The 21,916-nt window shown below is 39.5% G+C and overlaps 2 protein-coding genes and 1 pseudogene across 2 annotated transcripts; 1 reads left to right on the top strand and 2 right to left on the bottom strand.

The window, feature by feature from the left end:
• LOC131409078 (olfactory receptor 52D1-like) overlaps positions 1-21,916 on the top strand; it is a 34,594-nt pseudogene that overhangs the window by 788 nt on the left and 11,890 nt on the right.
• Positions 7,220-8,694, bottom strand: LOC131408749 (olfactory receptor 52D1-like). Its single transcript, XM_058545792.1, has 2 exons — positions 7,775-8,694; positions 7,220-7,253 (listed from the first exon to the last, which is right to left on the bottom strand). Exons 1-2 carry the CDS (start codon positions 8,692-8,694, stop codon positions 7,220-7,222), a joined length of 954 nt encoding a protein of 317 aa, XP_058401775.1.
• LOC131408750 (olfactory receptor 52D1-like) lies at positions 17,564-18,532 on the bottom strand. Its single transcript, XM_058545793.1, has one exon. It carries the CDS (start codon positions 18,518-18,520, stop codon positions 17,564-17,566), a length of 957 nt encoding a protein of 318 aa, XP_058401776.1. The 5' UTR covers positions 18,521-18,532.

The raw sequence follows: 21,916 nt of genomic DNA, 5'->3' as shown, positions 1-21,916 counted from the left end.
GAATCCTGGGTAGAATGAATGGGCTGAATCCCACAACACTCACGTATACATGCATCAACTCACAGAATAATACACAATGAAAAATATGGTCACTGAGACATATAATAAAGTCATAAACTAGAATTAGACCAGATCACATGGAGGATATCTCACTGTCCTGCAATTATAATACTATAGAAAATAGACTTTGATAGCCCTGTGCATAAATTTCAGTCATGCATAGAGATAAATTATCTCTACTCAACAAAAACTATTTATTGGAAGTCCGTCAGTTGTGCATGTATATTACAAAACCATACACAATTCCAGTCACAGACATGCAATCAGCACACAGACATCCATTCACAAACAGAAATGTGAAGATAAGTGAAAATCACAAATTATAATAAATGACGACAGTTTTTCTTATAGGAAATGAAACAAAAATACTACACTCTTTTGCTCAATATAATACATTTAGAAATTTTAAATGTCGGATTTTGCTGTTATTTAGAGTAAAAATATGAGAAATTCAGAAAGTGACTCCTTGAAATGTTTTCCAAGGCAGAGGACTTGAGAGAAACTCAGGGAGCGGGGGAATAATAAATCTAGCAACCATTCTGTAAGCACCGGGAGCCATTCGCTTTTGAGATAGTGTAGTTATTCCTTTGAAGTTCCTGCAAGACTTGGGGAGTTATTTTCGTTTTACAGGTGGAGAAAAAGGCTCAGAAAGTTAAGTGACTTCCCAGACAAGTGTGGGTGAAATCCTAAGCTGGCTCTTTTGATTCTAGTACCCTTATTCTATGCGTTGCAAAAGAGAGTCAGATCATGAATGTGTGGGATTCAGAATGACCATTAAGAAAACAGGATCTGGTCAGATTGGACAGGCTTGACTTTAGAACAGGGTAATGGAAAGGCTTAAATATCTGCCCAGAGTGTGGAACCTTATGGAAAGAGGAACCAATGGATCAGAGTTAGTGGTCTGTGGAGTAACTTCTTCAGAAGGGACACTAAGAAGAGACCTAGGGTCGAGCAAAGAAGAACAGATATGTCAAAAGGATGATGCAAAAGGTTAGAGCTGGTCAGCTACTCAAGGGAGCACAAGGGCAAGAAATAGATGTCTGTTGAATTCATGTAAATGTAGATATAGAAACAAAAGAGTATAATCCAAGAATAAAAGTGGAGTGACTAAAGCACTAGGACATCTCCAGCTCCCTGAAGTCTACTTCTATCTGCTTTGTGTGGAGAATAATGTCTAGTCAGATATATTCCAACTTGACTCTTAATACTAAAAAAGTGTATAAGGGAGATGCAGTGTAGGAGGAGAGAAACGGACAGGAATGGGTCCCCCAAATCTTTATCATTGTAGAGGATATCCCTTATGCAATTAACTCAATTTCTTGGATTGGAGTAGAAGCAAAAACATCCAAATCCCCTTCCACTATGCTGCTGATTTTGCTCCTATGGGATGACAAATTTATGCACTGGCCTCTGTCATTGTGTCCGAGTGAGAGTGGAGGGGTGGAGAAAGAGAAAAGAAATACCTAGAAGATGTTTGGGAGAGAAGTTAGACTCTCAGACACAGGACAGGTCAAAGAGAGGAGATGGGGGCAGAACTATTCTTTATTGAATACCGTCTTAGAACCCCCTATAAAGCATCTTCTGCCATGTGGAGAGAACAGATGCTTCAATAATTGAGCTTTTTGCTATTTATTATTTTCCTTTAAGTATTAGCTTCAGTGCCTGCTGACCTCAAAAGGGGATCCTGACAGCCTCCAATGTCAGTGATGAGAGTTTCCCATAAACTTTCATCCTGGTGGGATCCCAGGGTTGGAGATTTCTATGTCTGGATTACCATTCCTTTTGTGTCATATACCTGGTGGGACTGGCTGGGAATATCGCCCTCATCCTGGTCATTGTGATGAACAATGCTCTTCATGCACCCATCTACCTCTCCCTTTGTCTTCTCTCACTCATCAACCTGGCTCTCAGCTCCTCTGGCCATTTTGTGGCTTCATGCTGGTGAGATTTCCTTTGGTGGATGCCTGGCTCAGATGGTTTGTGTCCATTCTATCTATGTTCTGGAGTCTTCAGTAATTTTTGTCACGGCCTTTGATCAATATGTGGTTATGTGCAACAAGTTGAAATATACAACAAAGGGAAACATTTGGTCTGATTCATCAGTCTGAGATAGAATACGAGGATAGTATAAAAGCTACGGTGGTTGGTTGATATATTTGTGAGTGGAATTGGGGAGCACTGGGCTGCAAACTATGGGACTTGGACACATCTAATATTGGACACATCGCTTGGTCACTCATGAACCTAAATATCCTAACCAGTACCTTAAGTCCCTTAGAGCTGTATGATCCTATAAATCTGATCCACAGGAGGGTGCATTCTAAATATTTCTCTGGAAGTCCAGAGTCCTGAATCCTGGCCCTTCCTCTGATACTAACTTTCTGGGTTACTCATCTTCACCTTCTTCCAGAAATAATGTGAAGATCATAGCAAGTTATCATGGTGAATTTGGTTTGGCCTTTTTGATTAAATGAAGTTAGGATCTTAGAGGAATAAACACAGGACCCACAAAGAGACATTTTAGGAGCAGAATAGCAGTTGCAAAGGCATTGGACGCTACTCGCTACTTCCACCCTCAGTGTCTTTGCATACGTTTTTCTGTTCCTAAATCATTACACTACCAGGTCCCTTTACCATTTACTGTTTCAAAACGCAAAGCGTCTTCACTTCTGTTCCTACATGTTCTTGCAGGTTGGCATCCTTATAAAGAGCATGCATTTATGGCTCCATGCTTGTGATATTTGTTCATCCATACACTAAATCATGCAAAACTTAACTCCTATTTTGTTCCAGGCTTAGCCCTGATATAGTCATATCACAAAGTAGGAAATGAAAAACTTTACCTGAGAGTATCATTAAAAGTTTCCCATTTTTCTGCTCACCTTTATAGCAAAAGTAATTACTAAAAAGAGTTGTCCATACTCATCAACACCGAATTCCCTCCTCTTGTTCTCTTAGACTTGCTATAATTAGGCTTTTGCCCACGTAACTCCAAAGTTTGAAAATGTTCTTGTCAGGGTAACCAAAGATCTCTGCGTTGCTGAATACTATGGTCTCTCCTCAGCCATCATCCTACTTGCTTATCAGTCGTAGTTGAGTGATTCTTGTGGTTGATACAGTTTATTACTCCCTCTTCCTTGAGACACTATTTATTGTCTTCCAAGACATTTTTGGATTAACTCTTATCTCACAAATTTTTTCCTCTCAGTTCCCTTTGTTGGTTCCTCCTTACCTCCCTGACCTCTGAACCTTGGTGTCCTTGTCTGTCTGTTTTCTCTCATGTCCTTGGTGTTTTCACCTAGTGTCACTGTTTTAAATACTACATCCATACTGTTGAGCTCCAAATTCATATTTCCAGTCCAGACTCCTCCTCTGAATTGCATACTGCTATAGCCAAACTTATGGGACCCTTTCTGATGACTATCTTAGCAATATAAATTCAAAGTGTTCAAAAACAAACTTGTGATCTTCCCCCATAAACCCGTCCCTTTCCAGTCTCCCTTGTCTTTATAAATGGTAACTCCACCCTTCCAGTTTTGTTTTTTTTTTTTTTTTTTTTTTTTTTGTGAGGAGATCAGCCCTGTGCTAACATCCGCCAATCCTCCTCTTTTTTTGCTGAGGAAGACGGCCCTGGGCTAACATCTGTGCCCATCTTCCCCCACTCCACACGGGACGCCGCCACAGCATGGCTTGCCAAGCAGTGCGTCGGTGCGCGCCCGGCATCCGAACCAGCGAGCCCCGGGCCGCCGCAGCGGAGCGCGCGCACCCAACCGCTTGCGCCATCGGGCCGGCCCCGGGCGGCCCCCCCACCCTTCCAGTTTTTTGACCAACAACATTAGAGTTATGCTTGACTTTTCTCTCTCTCGATTGCAGTCAATCTATTATAAAATCCTGTTGCTGCTACCTTCAAAATATTCCCATAATCTGACCACCTTTTACCATCTCCATGGCTACCACTCTGTCAAATCACTGTAATTGCAATAGCATTCTATACAATGCCCCTGCTATCATCCTTGCCCCTCCTCCTTCTGCTCTGTTCTCTACATAGCAGCTAAGTTGATCCTTTTAAACACTTAAGACAGATAATATTGAGTTTTACAGGTGAGGAAATAGGTACAGAGAAGGTCTGTAATTTTCCCAAGGTCACACAGTTTGTGACTGACAGAGATGGAGGAAACCAAACTCTTTGATTCCAGAGTTTATGCTCTTAGCTTTATGCTGCTCCACAGCCAGAATCCAACAGTTCCCATGAAATCAGTGAGTAACAAGTGTGTCCTATCCTGCTCTGGCACAAAAGAAGGGACAAATTAGGTTTCCAATTCTCCAGGAGTTTATAATTTCATTTAGAGAGAAAAAGCTCAGAGAATAATTTAAATCACAATGAAGAAATTATGTATAAATTAACTTATGATTAGCACAAATTGAATATCTCCCTGATGCTGAGAAGTGTTAGTAGCATATTAAAATAACATGGGAGGCAGAGACAGGTAGTAGGTAGGTTTGCTCAGAGCTCAAAGGAAAGGATTTTCTTTTTTAACCCTGCATATACTAGAAGGTGAGTGTGTGTGTGTGTTTTGTAAGAGAGAGAGAGACAGACAGACTTGGGATCGGTGAGTGGGGTGAACTCTGGTCCTGGAAATGAGCTACAACATTGGGGAGAACTTGGCAGGGTTGCTCCTCAGGGCCTCACCAGGGCTGAATTACTTAAAATCCAGTTTGAAGGGTCTCCCTCAGCACAAATTGAAAGAGCTAGACTCAGGGCAGAAAGAAACAAGCATACCAATAAGGCAGAGTTCCACGAGGTTAGGCTAAGCGTAAACTCTTCTCTGCAATTTGAGAATTGTATTGATTCATATGCAAAAGTGGGACTCACTTCTCAAAGTGGTCTAGCAGAAGGATTGTTAAAAGATCCAGCAACGCCAGGTTCACAGAGCAGGTTAAATCATTCGCATGTGCTCAATGATTGGTGACATCTGTCTAGGCTCAAAAGTTGAGTTTCTTTTACATGTGCACTTAGTAATGGATGGTGCTGAATCCTGGGTTATGGTGATCAGGGAAGCATCACCTTGAAAAATCTTGCTTTTTCCTGTTAACTACTAACTTCACTTTACCTCAGTCTTGAGTTAAAACTGATTGAAGATTCTTTACACACATACACACACAAAAGGACATAAGGAAACTTTTGGAGGTGATAGATATGTTTAATACCTTGACGGTGGTGGTAGTAGGACAAGAGTATACCCTGCATATATCCAAACTCGTCAAATTTTAAACACTAAACATGCACAGTGTTTTGTATATCAGTTATACCTCAAAACTATTAAAAAACTGATTGAGATTGATAGCACCACTGTTTCAATACAAATTGATTCATAAAACTTGTAAGAGCTGCACATTTCTTCGGATCTTGGTCTGGCTTTTGAGGACCCCTAGGAATTTAATCTTACTCAGCTTCCTTAACCTCTTTTAGCAGTCTTCTTTGTTGGCTCCTTCTTAGACAGTGGTCCTGTCTCTCCTTCTCTTCCAGTTTCTGCTCTACCCCTTGGATCTTTCTTCCCTGAGTCCCACTGAGGCCACAGACGTGACTGACCCTGGCCCACGAGGACTCCGTGTGTGTGAACTTACCTCTAAAGCTAGACTTGGATCTTTCCATGGCCAGAACTAGCACTTCTCCTCTTGTTTCACCCATACTTTGTGATATTTTTTCCTCTAATTGTATTCCTGAGTGAAAAACTCTCCCTTCCCTCTATCCTGATCCTGTGGATGTGTCTTCAGGTGAATAGCTCAGTATAATATAAATAAATAAAAATCAAATTACTGCATATCTACTGTGTGCTGGACACTATGCTAGACACTTGACATACGTTGTTATGAGTCATCACAATAGCACAATGAAGACATCATTTATTTATTAATTAATTCAACAAGAATATGATACACACCAATATGATCCATAACATTTGTTACATAATATTTACTGAGTGTTTATTAACTATAAATAAGGCACAAAAGAGATGCCTGCTGTGATGAAGTTTTAAAATGATAAACTATCAAGAACCAAATAGATAAACACTACAGATTATTTTAGGTCATGCAAATATAATAAACATAGCATAATTTTATATATTTAAGGTTTATGAACCAAATGCTATCAACTACCACCAATTTTTATTGAATGCTTGATTTATACCAGGCACCATAATAAACCCTTTAGTAAGGCTTGGAGTGGTTTAGTAGTTTGCCCTAATTTATTAGTTACTAGTAGATAAGAGAGACAATATCTGAGCCAAAAGCTATCTGAATCCAGATCTCACATTTCTTTCCATTATAAAATATTGTATAATGTATGAATTATTGTCCATATACATACATAACCTTAGGACTATTAGCCCCTCTGAATCACAGGCTGTATATTTAATACGCAAACAATAATCTTTTTTTTTTTTTTTCTGAGGAACATTTGCCCTGAGCTAACATCTATTGCCAATTTTCCTCTTTTTGCTTGCGGATGATTTGCCCTAAGCTAACATCTGTGCCAATCTTCCTTTATTTTGTATGCGGGTTGCTGCCACAGCACGGCTGCTAACAAGCCGTGTGGGTCTGTGCCTGGAAACCAAAGCTGGGCTGCTGAAGCAGAGCATGCTGAACTTAATCACTAAGCCATAGACCAGCCCCAATTATCATCTTTTTTAACTGTTGGGAAGACTATCTGTGGACTTATTTGTGTATTTTAGAACTGAGGTTACTAAGGCAATGAAGGGCTATTTAAAAATGCACTTAGATTCTGTTCAAGCCTCCCTGATACTTCATAAGGGATAATTTTATGGCTAAAAGGGAAAGGACCACAAAGTGGAGGTCCAGAGGAGAAGTGGAGAAAATACAGTTTTAATGAGCATTATTAGTATCCCAAGTACTGTCTAAATATTTTAGAGTTGTTATATAGTATGCTTATCACAATAACTCTGTGAAGTAATAAAATATAAACCAGTTTTAAATAAATTATAACTTGGTTAACAATATTTAGAGAGATTATATAACTTTCTCATCTTTATTTATTGAGCATTTTACATGTTAGGCACCATCTTAAGTTTTCCATATTCATTAATTTATCTGTTCCTCACCACAACATTAACAGTTAGATATTATCATTATCCTCCATTTAACAGGTGGCCAAACTGGGGCATAGAAAGATTTAGCACCATGCTCAAGGCCACAAAACTAGTAAGTTGAGGAACCAGGATTCAAACCGAGGCACTCTGACTTTAGGTCATCTGTGCTTTCAATTACTACCCAAAGTATTGGAACTCAGATTCAATTTACTTTAAATGTTTTATTTCTTTTCTATGCAGACTCACAAAATATCCCCACCATGAAATCCGGACTCCTTTCAAGAACAGGAACTGACTTGCTCTTTAGTAAATCAGATACTTTTGAGACAAAATTAAAAATATTATTACCTTTCTTGACTGTTCAGAGTTGTTCAAGGAGCCTTAGAAATAAAGTATTTCAAAGTAACTATTGATAACTCCAATTCCTCTGGCCTTTCCTTTTCCTTCCAGAGCTACCCTCCATGTAAACACATTCCTCTCATATGATAGGTCTGCATTCATGTCATGTAAATGCATACTACTACCACACCCATTTATTTTTCTCAGCTCCAATCTCTGCTTAGAATTCTCATATTGAAATTTTCCCTAAGTGAAGCAGTCTTAGAAGTCGACTCCGAATCTCCTTGGTCTTAGCCCCATAGATGATAGGGTTGAGCACAGGAGGCACCAGCACATAGAGATTAGCCAGAAAGATGTGCACATGCTTGGGGACTCGATGCTGGCCAAAGCGATGAGTGAGGAAAGAGAAGAAGGCAGGAATGTAGAACACCAGGATGACGCCCAGGTGAGAGCCACAGGTGCTCAGAGCCTTGTGCTGGGCATCGCGGGAGGGAAGACGAAAGACAGCATGAAGGATAAAGCCATAGGAGATAATAATGAGAGTAGAGTCCAGACCCATGGCCAGCAGGGCCACAGTCAGCCCATAGACAATATTGACAGTGATGTTGGCACACGCCAGTCGAGCAATGCCCATATGCTCACAGTATGTGTGTGCCATGACACGTTGCTGACAGTAGGGCAGGCGCCTCAGCAAGAAGATGAAGGGGGAGACAATGGCCACACTACGCAATATCCCCACAAGGCCAATTCTGCCTATGACGGTATGATTGAGAATCGTCGTGTATCTCAGTGGGTTGCAGATAGCCACATATCTATCGAAGGCCATGGCGAGAAGCACCAAGGACTCCAGAGTATAGATAGAATGGACACAAAACATCTGGGTCAGACATCCACTAAAGGAAATCTCACCAGCCTGAAGCCACAAAATGACCAGCATTCTGGGCACAGTGGTGGAGCTGAGAGCCAGGTCGGTGAGTGAGAGAAGGCAAAGGAAGAGGTACATCGGTGTATGAAGAGCCCTGTCTGCCACAATGACCAGGAGGAGGGTGGCATTTCCAGCCAGTGCTACCAGGTACATGGCACAAAAGGGGATGGCAATCCAGGTGTGAGCCCACTCCAGCCCTGGGATCCCCGTCAGGAAGAGAGTGGCTGGGAGACTGTTGTCACTGATGTTGGAAGCTGACATTCTGCTTGATAAACAAAGAGCTCTATCCCAGGGGTGATGGTGCACCTGTCCTGTAACATCAAGTATTTGGTTCACTCACATAAAATGATGACCTTCCTGTGAAATAATCTTTTTCAGACTGAGACAAATATTTATTGTTATTAGCTTGTTCAAGCATCTTAAAAGACTCTATCACATATAATTTGCTTTTTTTTTCCTTCTACTAATCCCTGTATTTATCAGTCATTTTTTGAATTCTATGTTCCAAGCACCAAGATAAGTATTTAAGCATCTGTCCAATCTGACCCTTCAAGACATGTGTCCTACCACCACATCTTGCACATTATTTATTAACTTTCTGTCCACTGACGTCTAGGGATATTCTCTGCCTCACTTCATTCATACTTTTTTGAATGCCTTGGAAGTCTTTCTTTATTTTCCCCTTCTCTTTTTTTTAAACTTTGGTGAAAGTTTCCCTGCTTCCCAGAAGCCTTCCCTTTATAATCTGGGCCTTAATGATCTTTTTTTTTTTTTTTTTAATTCTTTCACTGCTTTGCAAAATCCCATTGGGCTGATACTATGTCTTTAGGCAATTGTAACCTTTGTACTGATCATGACTCTGTGCCTAGATATTTTGATCAACATTTACTAAAGACTAAATTCTAATAAATCTTAGTAATATACCGTTGACTTTTTGACTTAATGATATAATAACATACTTTATTTTCTGTGTTTATAATATATCTTCACAGATATACACCAAATAGCTTCTTTTTATATCTCACCTAAAATGCCTAGAAAGAGTGTAGGCAGCCCAAATATGCTTACTTACCTCATGATTGATTAACTACAGTGATTTGAGCATTCATGAAGGTGTAGTAGAAGAAAGCAAGAGATATATCAGACACACCAGATAGGGAGATAGCACTCCCTACTATAGTAAAGCCAGTTCAAAGTCCTGCATGCCTATCAGAGTAATGGCTGTATGTAATGGCCAGATCAGAACGCCAAGTGCTGATAGATGCAGACTGAGGGAGAAAGTGGAGTGTCCTTGGGTTGCTAATAGTGAAGATATCCTGGAAAGGGTATCTGTTTTTGCTGTAGAAGGCTAGCTAGTATTTATATACACTCTTTCTTGGTAACATATTGTGTACTTAAAGGAAATCTTTGTAGGATTCCAAGAAGCTTGAATTTTATCCTGATTTTGTAACAAGATTGATGTGTGACTTGAAACAAATCTTTCTTCTCTGGGTAGTCTTAATTTGGAAAGAGCAATGACTTTGTAGTCATTCTCTTCTTTTCTAACTGCCCAATATATGCATTGGAAAAAATCCCACAATCTTTTTGTGCCTTAGTTTTTTCATCTCTATATTGGGAATGACATCACCTGGCCTACTAAAGACTTCACAAGATTTTGTGTTTGAGCGAAAAGTAATATGCAAGCCATTAAAAATTTGGTTACCTCAAATAATCCCCTTCTTCTTTGTCTTTTTTTTTAAAGCTCTTTATCTCCTAACAATCTTTTGGAGAAAATAAAGTATAATTATCATTTTTATTCCAAACCAATGGGAAGAAAGGGTCCAGAAGAGTGAATGTGCACAATCTAGGTCACAAAATGTGTTAATTGCAGAACTGAAATTAGGTTTTATGTGTCCTGATTCAGTTTCGGGTTTTAACCTCACTCAAATATCCATTAATATGGCCAATATCTGAATTCTTATCTTTTTCAAGCAATATATTTTATCTAATATCAGTTCATAACACTGCAATAACCTTATCCATTATCTGAACTCCAAAGAGGAAAAGAGAATTAGAGAACCCCTCTGTTTGCATAGAGACTTTCACTGCTGGCACCGACTGGCTTTGGACTCAGCCTTGACACAGGCCTTTGACACTAAGGGAGAGAAGCTTGACTGCTGGAGGGCAGAGAGCTGGACTCACTACCATCTTTCTTTCTCTTCTCTTTCTAGCCTATTCTTGCCCCCTAAGGAAAATTTTAAATGGTTATTCTAAGATAGCTTCTACTCTGTGACCATAGGTGGATGCAAGGACCAGAAAGATTGGGGTATGAGCAGAGTTTTTTTAATTTTCTCTCCTGGGAAACAGTAGAATAAGGATATTGAGTGGCAGTGCCACTCTGGTTCACAGTGGGGGCATCCTCCCCAAATTGTTGCAGGTTCTTGTCTTTTGAGGTGCCCCTCTCTGATCTAGACCTCAATAATTTGACTCTCTGTTCTTTCATTCAACACAGTTGTTGGATAATCTGGTTCCAAGAACATACCTGTGTGGCGGACATGCATTTGAAGGTGGAGCACGCTGATGTTGCAGCTCTGTGAGAGGGTGTCCGTGAGTGTGAGGCTTTGTGGAGAGAGTGTGGTGGAGCAAGAGCTTGTGCAGGAGGTGTGTATCTGAATGCAAAGTGTTGTTTAGGGAGGTGAAAGCTGTGTTTCTGTGCAGATCCAAGTGGGAGTGGCATGAGAGAGTAGAGGGGTCTGAATGTGTCCTCTGGGTTGAAATTTCTGATCTTTCCTCAGTTCTCTGGGCTCAGTGAAGGCCTGCAGCTCAGCTCTGTGTCCCAGCCTCCTCTGGTCAAATGGCTTGATAAGCGAGATTATTTATTGACTCTCTGTGATGCTCAAGTGTGAAAGCCAAAGTAGCCTTCTCTAGGGATTTGATCTGTGGTGCACATTTTGAGAGGGAGATATAGAAGGAGGGGTTGACAAAATGAGGGAGAAATAAGGAAGGAAAGTTTTTTACTTCTCAAGGAAAGTAGAAATGAAACAGCTAGTATATTATGTTTCATACTCCCTTCTCATCTCTTACTTTCTCTTTTCTTCCTTTGTCTCCTTATTGTCTCCTCCTTATTTCTGTTTGTTTGTCTCCTAGAACTCTCACTCACTGTGGGTCCACCAGAATTCTGTGTTCGTGGGGCATGGTGAAAGATTTATGTGAATGGGGCAGCAAGTAATGGTGGTGGACATGTGCATACATCATTGTACCATCAGACTTCACTTACAAAATGCAAGTTCAAATATAAAATTATTGGGGCCAGCCCGGTGGTGCAGCAGTTAAGTGGGTACACTCTGCTTCGGCGGCCTGGGGTTCACAGGTTCAGATCCCAGGTGTGGTCAGACGTACCACTTGTCAAGTCATGCTGTGGCGGCGTCTCATATAAAGTAGAGGAAGATGGGCACGGATGTTAGCCCAGGGCCAGCCTTCCTCAGAAAAAAAAAAATAATAATAATAAAAACAAATAAAATTATCAAAAATTGCATGACGATGACAGCAGAGTGTTAAGAAAAGCACAAGCCGTCTGAGTATGGGCGCTGTGCAACTGCCTAGTTCATATGCCCACGAAGTCGGTCCTGGTAGGGAGTGACATCAGTACTCTAGGTAGATCCCCTCATATCCCTCGACATCAGCCATCCATCAAGTCCTTGCACCAAGGATTCCTTTCATCAAAGCCCCTTCCAGAGTTAATTTCTCCTCCATGACTGCAGAGTACTGTACTCTCTTCCTTTGTAAAACACCTCTCTTCTCTGAAATTAATTGGAGGCTGTGGTCTTCAAAATTTTTATGTGGGGATTTCCTAATATAATTTTTAAAACACTATATTACCCTTCAAAAACTTCGACATCTAAAAGTCATCATTAAAAGTGTAAATAGCAGAAAAGGATATAATTTCCAGGATATTATGAATATTAACATTTAAAAATAAAACTCCTGTGTGACAATTTTAAATGTATCCTATGGAATCTTTACAGCCTAGAAATTTCCAACTCATCATAATCCATTTAAAATATATATGAGCAAGCTTTCTTAACTCTCAGAAATTTAATATTATTGCTTTATCTCCTTGAAGTTGGTCCATTTCCCCATATATTTATTTTTTGCCTGAATATCTCTTTTATACTTGTAATAATAATATTTATGAAAATTAGAATTATTTTATTTGCTATAACAATGGGCTCCAAGTGTTAAAATGTTATATAATTACAATTGTTATAATGATCCATTAATAAAAGCAACATGAAAATCTTTAAATTTTATAACTTATAAACATATGCCTAATTTTTTTGGGAAATATACCCCTTAATGAGATTGATGGAGCTTTTATTTTCTTCCAAAAACTTCATGCATTCTCAAGTAATATTGATCAAATGAGATACAGTTCACATTCATTATTCTTAATTTTATCTTTATAAAACTAAGCTCTGAGAACCATTGCTTACATAGATAACTTAGTTGGGAGTGGAGGGAGTTTTGTTTCTGCAATGTAGGATTCACACCATAATTGAGAGTAACTGCTGTAATCAGCAATGGTCCTAAGACAGGAGATTCTGGTTATCTGAATCTCAAAGGAGGGAACCCATATAGCTGAGTCCCAGACCTCTGAGGAAGGATTCCAATAAGGTGGTGCTGGTATATCTCAGGGAAATGATCAGGTTGCTTCAAAGTAAGGGACAAATAAAATATGCAACTGGGGGATGGGGCCAGCCCCATGAAATAGTGATTAAGTTTGCAAGCTCCAGTACAGCAGCCCGGGGTTCACAAGTTCTGATCCTGGGCAGAGACCAATGCACCACTTGTCAAGTCATGCTGTAGGGGCATCCCATAGGAAGTAGAGGAAGATGGGCACAGATATTAGCCCAGGGCCAATCTTCCTTAGGAAAAAGAGGAGGATTGGCAACAGATGTTAGCTCAGGGCTAATCTTCCTCACAAAAAATAAATAAATAAATAAATAAATAAATAAATAAATAAATAAATAAATAAATAAAAATGCAACTGGGAACCAACTGTTTTTGTTAGAAACATCTGTATTGTCAAAGAGAAAAACAGGTGCTTGGATGACACTAACAGGAACAGAATGTGAATAGGAAAAGCAAATCCCTTCTCCTTCTTCCAGCTTCTAGTTGGCCTCAAATGTCTCCTATTGGCAGAGCTTAACAGGCAACCAGCTGGCAAAGGAAGAACGTAGTCCCAGCCTAGGAACTGCAGAGAACACAAGGGTGGTTTTGAAGCTGAGGCAATAGCTTAGCAATTAACACAGTAATCCTTTGATTCATAAATATACATGCATCATAATTTGTATGACATTTTGGGATTGAGTAAATATATTTCATGTATTAAAATCAGAAATAAATCTATTTATTTTGTTAGACCTTACAATAAAAAAATTTTAATTATTTAATGTAAGAGAAAATTATACAGCACTAAGAAAATAAGAAACATTTGATAAGTTTAAATAATCTAAAAATTGAATGTAATTTAAAAAATATTTCATATAATTTGATAATAATAGTTTTTAATTGAATAACACATACCTTTTCTAAAATCCAAACACACACACAGAAGCACAGCACAACGTTGTTATCTTCGAGTCATCTAGTGAATTTTGAAAAATACTGTAGTCCTTAAAGACATTTCAATTATATTTACAATTACTAAATTTAAATCTTCGGCTATTAGGAGGTATTTTTCTTTCCAGTTGACAACATATTCTAATGATAAATATTTGATTATAATTGCAAAAGTGCCCTTAAGTTAAACATGTGAAAAAAACAATCTTTTGTATTTGAATCTTTATTTATCTTTCTTTCATGAAATTCCTCATTAAGAACATTGCCTTATTTAACTTTAGATCAAGGATGAAAGAGGCAAAACCACTTCCACTGCCCTTCTTATTTTACAATATATTTATATTCAGAACATCCAAACATTGCCAAAATGCTCTGCATATTAAACAAAGGCTTGCTTCAGTCCAGGGAGGTTTTATTCAATAAAATGGCTGAATTTTCAAAAGATCAGTGGCTTTGTGTCATTTTAATTTGCCCCAATCCCATCCCCCACTCTCCAGCTCTGCAGTAGCCTTAAAAAACAACAACCTCTTTTCACAGTGAAAACCAGTAGCCCGATGGTGTCCAGAGGGAGCAGACTGGGGCTGGAACTCTTACAAAATCTCCTTTTTAGAAAATTTTCATTCTTTGACCTGTCTGGTGGTTCCCCTGACGACCTCACTTGCAAGGCTGTCTATATTTGATCTGATCCAGAGCTCTCCCGATGCAAACAGCCTTTTCTCTGTGGATGATTATAAAAAACTACTGCAGACAATCAATTAACTTTGCAGCTGCCTGAGATAGTGGATAACAGTTGGGGCAAACAATAAACCAACCAAAAAGCTAAAAATTGGAAATAGCTGAGGAATGGGATATTTATAATTGCTTTGAACTGTTTTGCCGTGTCCTTGGAGATGAAGAGGTCCCAGTGCATCTCCAGGACTCTGCACATGCCTAGGGCTGTAGATATGCCAGAAAAGATCTGAGAAGTCCCTAAGCCCTCACCCCTGGCTCACCTGGGGGCTCTGTACAAGCAGGAAATGGAAGCTAAAGTAGAGTTGCAAACAGAGTATCTCAGTGTTGAAGTGCCCCAACATGTGTATAGAGCTCTGAGATCAAGATTTGGCCACCCTGAAATATATCTCTTTACCTTGATTGTTTTCTCTGAGGGACATTTGATCTCCCCCACTAACTGCCTAAAGAATTTGACATAGTGACTCCTTCCTGGAACAGATCTTCTATCTGATGGCTGTAATATAATATAAAAGAGATGTTACAATAGGAAAGGCACCAACAAGCCCATCTTATGGGAAGTTCTGTCTCTCTGGCCACATTCTCTGGATGGCCCTGCGTGGAGTTGCCAGACAAACATTTACATTTATAAGGGAAATCGCCATTTGTAAATGTATCTCCCTCTCTGTATTGGGAAGAGGGGGGACGACCTCATTTCTAGAAACTTATCAATGTGGAAGGTGAGGCCTTAAATCTGCATAATAACCTTACTCTTGTTTACTGTGCTTTAGTGGTAATTTCCTGTAACTGACTCCCCCCACCCCCAACATCCTCCTTAGTCATTGGCTGAACATGGTATTTAAGAAGAGAATTTCTCCTATTGTGTTGAGAAATGCAGTGTCCCTGCTTTCTCCCATGTATACATGTTATTAGACTTGGTATTATTTTCTCCTGCTAACATGTCTTGTTAATTATTTGACCAGCCATAAGAACCTTAAGGGAAAGGGCAGAGGGAGATTCTCCCTCTTCCCCCACAACAGAAAGACTTACTGTTTCCTGGCATGTGAGGATATCTCTTTGCAGTTATTCACTGACCACTAAGCTAACAAAGCAGAGACTTCAGTGACTACACGTGAAGAAGGATTGATGTTACAGAATTAATTCAGAAAATCACTAAACAAATAACAACAACAACAATGGCAACCACAAATAGCAATAAAAGCAAACCCTGGGGAGGGAAGAGAACCTGATTCCCAGAGTTGCTGTTATGTTATTTACAATGTCTAGTTTTTAACAATAAATTCAGGACATAAGAAGAAACAAAAAAGTACGGCCCATACACAGGGAAAAAAATGCCAATAGACACTATCCCTGAAAAAAGCCCAAACATTGGGCTCACTAAATCAAGACTTTAAATTAGAGATTTTAAATATGTTCAAAGAATTAAAGGAAACTTTGAGACTGATGCTATCAGTAAAGAGACAGAAATTTTTTTTTAATTACATATAAATTTTGGAGTTAAATTACAATAACTGAAATAAGAAAATCACTAAAAGTACTCAGCAGAATATTTGACGAGACAAAAGAAATAGCAAACTTGAAGACTGGGCAATGGAGATTACCCAGTCTGAGTAACTGAAAAAAAAAAAAAGAATGGAAAAAAACAGAGCATCAGAAACCTATGAGACATCATCAAGAATATCCATACACATGTATGGAAATCTCAGGAGGGGAGAACGGAGGAAGAGGAAGAAAGAGTATTTAAAGAGATAAAAGCCAAAAACTCTCGAAATTTGATGGAAACATTAATTTACACATCCAAGAAGCTCAACAAATTCCAAATAGGATAAACTTAAAAAGATGCTCTTTGTAAGCGATGTTAAGAAGGGACTCTGCAGAAGGCCACTTGGACTCTGAACAAACTTCTCTGAGTCCTTAATAAGGGGTAAATTTATGGCTCAAAGGAAATGAAACTCAAAAGTGGAGGAGTGGAGAGTAATAGGAGAACATATAGTTTTGTTGAGTACCAATCATATCCCAAGTGCTGTTGAGCATATATAGAGTAGTTATATAATATCATTATAATAAGTATGTAAGGTGAGATAATGCAAAATAAGTCTTAGACAAGATAAAACTGAAATAATGTTTTGAGAGGTTACATAAGTTTACATCTTATACTTATTTATTGAGCACATTACATTTCAGGTACTGTTCCATGTTTTCTATATACACTCAATAATTTATTTAAACCTCACCACAACCTTGAGTTAGATATTATCATTATCCCTATTTTGCAGTTCACCAAAATAGGCATAGAAGGATTTAGCAACATGCTCAATACACAAACCTATTAAGTGGAGGAGCCAGCTCTCAAACCCAGGCACTCTGATTCTAGAACTTGTACTCTTAACCACCGCCCAAAGTTTGGGAGGTCAGATTCAAATTCACTCCAGATGTTCTGTTTTTTATTCGTTTGTTTTTAACTTGAAATCCCAGTAGAGTATGGGAATATTCTACCATTCACCATGAGCTGTGGTGTCTATTCCAAAACAGGACTGTGTTGCTTTTTGGCAAGTTATAACCCCTTCTGAGATGACAGAGAAAATGTAATCCACTTCTGGGCAATTCAGAATTGCTCAAGGAGCATATTTAATGTGATTCTTAACATATCCAATTTATCTGACCATTCCTCTTCCTTCCAGTGCTTCCTTTCATAGAAACACATTCCTCTCATATCATAGGCTTCCATCTATGTAAATTCATCTAGACAATTATCCACCAGGTTTCTCTCTCCTTCTCATCTCCAGCCCCTGCTCAGAGCTCATACTGAGACCTTCCCTAGGCAAAGCAGTCTTAGAAGTCTACTCCAAATTTCCTTGGTCCTAGCCCCATAGATGATAGGGTTGAGCACAGGAGGCACCAGCACATAGAGATTAGCCAGAAAGATGTGCACATGCTTGGGGACTCGATGTTGGCCAAAGCGGTGAGTGAGGAAAGAGAAGAAGGCAGGAATGTAGAAGACCAGGATGACACACAGGTGAGAGCCACAGGTGCTCAGAGCCTTGTGCTGGGCATCGCGGGAGGGAAGACGAAAGACAACATGAAGGATAAAGCCATAGGAGATAATAATGAGAATGGAATCTAGACCCATGGCCAGCAGGGCCACAGTCAGCCCATAGACAATATTGACAGTGATGTTGGCACACGCCAGTCGAGCAATGCCCATATGCTCACAGTATGTGTGTGCTATGACACGGTGCTGACAGTAGGGCAGGCGCCTCAGCAAGAAGATGAAGGGGGAGACAATGGCCACACTACGCAATATCCCCACAAGGCCAATTCTGCCTATGACGGTATGATTGAGAATCGTCGTGTATCTCAGTGGGTTGCAGATAGCCACATATCTATCGAAGGCCATGGCGAGAAGCACCAAGGACTCCAGAGCATAGATAGAATGGACACAAAACATCTGGGTCAGACATCCACTAAAGGAAATCTCACCAGCCTGAAGCCACAAAATGACCAGCATTCTGGGCACAGTGGTGGAGCTGAGAGCCAGGTCGGTGAGTGAGAGAAGGCAAAGGAAGAGGTACATGGGTACATGAAGAGCCCTGTCTGCCACAATGACCAGGAGGAGGGTGGCATTTCCAGCCAGTGCTACCAGGTACATGGCACAAAAGGGGATGGCAATCCAGGTGTGAGCCCACTCCAGCCCTGGGATCCCCGTCAGGAAGAGAGTGGCTGGGAGACTGTTGTCACTGATGTTGGAAGCTGACATTCTTCTTGGTAAGCAAAGAGCTCTATCCCAGGGGTGATGGTGCACCTGACCTGTAACATCAAGTATTTGGTTCACTCACATAAAATGATGACCTTCTTGGGAAATAATCTTTTTTAGACTGAGAAAAATATTTATTATTATTAACTGGTTCTTTCATCTTAAAAGATTTATCACCTATAATCCGTTTCTTCCCCTTGCAATTTTCTATAGTCAAGATTCATGTTTTGAATTCTATGTTCCAAGCACCAAGCTAAAAATCTAAGCATTTGCCCTTCTAGCTGTTCCAGACTTATCTCTCACTACATCCTACACATCATTCACTTCTCTTTTGTCCAATATCTAGGGAAATTTCTTGAGTGTTCTTTTAGTCTATGCTATTCCGTTTGCCCAAGAAGCCTTTTTTCTTTATTTTCTACCTCTAGTTTTTAAACAGCAGGCCAAGTGTCTCTGCCTCACCCAAGCTTTCCTTCTCTAGTTTTTAGTCATCTTTATATTTTTTATCCACCCACTACTTTGCAAAATCCTTTTGAACTGGGACTATGTCTTTATACAATTGTAACTTCCAAACAACTTGACTGTGTTTATACCTAAATATTTTGATCAATATTCACTAAAAGGCTCAATTCTGATAACTCTTCATAATATATCATTGACTTCTTGATTTAATGCCATAATGTTTTATTTGCTTAATCTGAGTTTGTAACGTATCTGCCCATATATATGCCAAATGGCTTATTTTTATATTTCACCAAACGTATCTATAAAGAGGTTTGGTGACCTGAATGTGCTCAAATGTCTCATGATTGATTATCTACAGTGATGTTAGCACACGTGGGTACAATAGAGGAAAGCAAGAGATGCAGCAGACATGCTAGCTGGGGAGACAGCACTCCTAACTATGGCAAAACCAGCTCAAAGTCCTGCATTCTCACCAGTGTAATGACCATACGTTGTCATTTCCAATTTATAAATGATGTACCAGGTACATCATTTATGTATCTGATGTATCTGGTGATGACCAGATCAGAATGCCAGGTGCTGATAGCGGCAGATTGAAGGAGGAAGTGGAGTGTCTTAGAGTTCACCATCAGTAGACATTTTGGAAGAGTAAATTCTTTTTGGCTGCAGCAAGCTAGTATATTATACATCCTCCGCCATTAACATTGGGTACCTAAAAGAATCCTTTGTTGAATGTCTGGAATCTCAAACTTTAGTCCTGATTCTGTCACAAGAGTGTTGTATGACCTTGAGAAAATCTCCCTTTTCTGGGCAGTCTTGATTTACAAAGAACAATGATTCTGGAATCCTAGTCTCACCTTTTCTACCTATTCACTATTTAGCATTGGATAAGACCCGCAGACTTTTTGAGGCTCAATTTCCTCATTTGTAAATTGGAAATGACAACACCTGGCTTACTTATCTCACACAGTTTTTGTGATTGAGAAAGAGTAAAGTATATGGAATTAAAGTTTGTACACCAAAAATAATGCCCTCCCCAATTTTATATGCTCTTTGCCCATAGCTGCATATTGGAGTGGTACAGAATATAATAATCATTCTCACTTTTGTCTTACCAAGAGGAAGTCCAAGTTCAGAGAAGTGAACTGATGTAATCCAAATCACAAAGTATGCTACTGTTGGAACTGAAATTAGGTCTCAGTTTTCCTAATTCAATGTTTGGTGTTTTCTCCTCACTTAACTGCCCATTTTTATGGTCAATACTTGAGTTCCCGTATTTTTCTTGCAAGGCACTCTAGTATCTAATGCTGCAACCACTTTATTCATTTGGATTCCAAAGAGACAGATAAAAGTGGAGAGCACCTCTTCCTTTTCTCGAAACTTTCATGATGTCCCAGCAGCTGGAGGAAAGAAGCTTGGGTGATAGAGAGTGGAGAGCTGGAGTCACTATCATCTTATCTTCCCCTCTTTTCCCATTCCTATTCTTGCCAGCAAAGGAAGATTTCAAATAGTTATTGTAAGGAAGCTGCTACTCTGTGAGCATCTGTGGATGTAAGTACCAGAAAGATTAGGTACAAACAAGATTGTTTTCCAAGAAAAATAAAGGGAAAAAGACATTGAGCTGGATCACCACTCTGGGTGGAATGAGGGCATCCTCCCAAATTTGTCCCACTCGGCCTTGTCTAAGGGTCATTATGATGGCTAAGTATTTGAGGTCTCCCTCTGAGACCTAGACTTCAATCACTGAATTCTGAGTTCTTTCTTAGAACATAGTGTTTTGCAGAGTCTGACTTCAAGTACATACCTGTGTCAGTGACATGCATTCACAAGTTGAACACGCTGAGGTTGGAGCTCTGTGACAGATGTCATATGTGAGTATGAGACTGTGTGGGAGAGTGATGGAGCAACAACTTGTGCAGGTGATGTGTACGTAAATGCAATGGTTTGTTTAGGGATGTGAAAGCTATGTTTTTGTGCAGGTTGTATGGGGGTGGTTTGGATGATAATGTGGTCTGTGTGTGTAGTCTGGGTTGAAATGTCTGATCTGTCCTCAGTTGTGTGAGCTCAGAAAATGTCTTCAGCTTAGTTCTGTGTTCCAGCTTCCCCTGCTCAAGGGACTTGGTCAGGGAGGTTATTTATTGACTCTCTGTGACACTCAGGTATAAAAACCCAGGGGGACTGCTCTGAGGATTTAATCCACCGTGCTTATTCTTAGGGAAAGACTAAAGACGGGTTGGAAAAGGGAGAAAGAAATAAGGAAGGGAAATTTTCCATAGGGAATTTTCAAGGAAAGTGAAAATAAAATTTAGTAATTTTTATTTATCTTGTCTTTTTTTTCTCTTACTTTCCCTCTTCTTTCCTTTTCTTCTTTTTCTCTGTTTTCCTTGTGAATTCTGTGTATCTCACTGAAATTCTATACATGATGAGTCCATGGTATTCTGTGTACGTAGCTCATCACTATTACTACATGCAAATAGAGTGGCAAGAAATAGCTGTGGACATTCCCTTGCTCCATTGTCCCATAGCCTTCATTTTACAAACAAAATTTCAAAAATAAATTATTAAGAATTTCAAGAACATGGCAGCAGAACATTGAATTAAACAAAGGACCCTTCTGAGCACAGACCTTACGCTACTGCCCAGGTTTCACGCCCATGAAGCTAGCGCTGGGAGTGAACATCAGTCCTCTGGCCAGATCCACTCATATCCTTTGACATTCACCACCCATCAAGGCTTTGTACCAAGGATTCCTTCCATCGAAGCCTTCAAAGCACTGCATTCTTCTCCTTTGTCTATACATATCTCCTCTCATATTAATATAAACCAGTGGTCTTCAAAAATTTTTTCCTGGATATTTTCTAAAATAATTTTGAAATAGTATATACCCAGTAAAAAATGTTAAATTGACATCTAAAAATTGTCATTTAATATTTAAAC

Source organism: Diceros bicornis, chromosome 7 (genome assembly GCF_020826845.1).
Source record: "Diceros bicornis minor isolate mBicDic1 chromosome 7, mDicBic1.mat.cur, whole genome shotgun sequence".
NCBI lineage: Eukaryota > Metazoa > Chordata > Mammalia > Perissodactyla > Rhinocerotidae > Diceros > Diceros bicornis.
The sequence above is the reverse complement of the archived record's forward strand: the minus strand, read 5'-3'. Positions and strand labels throughout refer to the sequence as shown.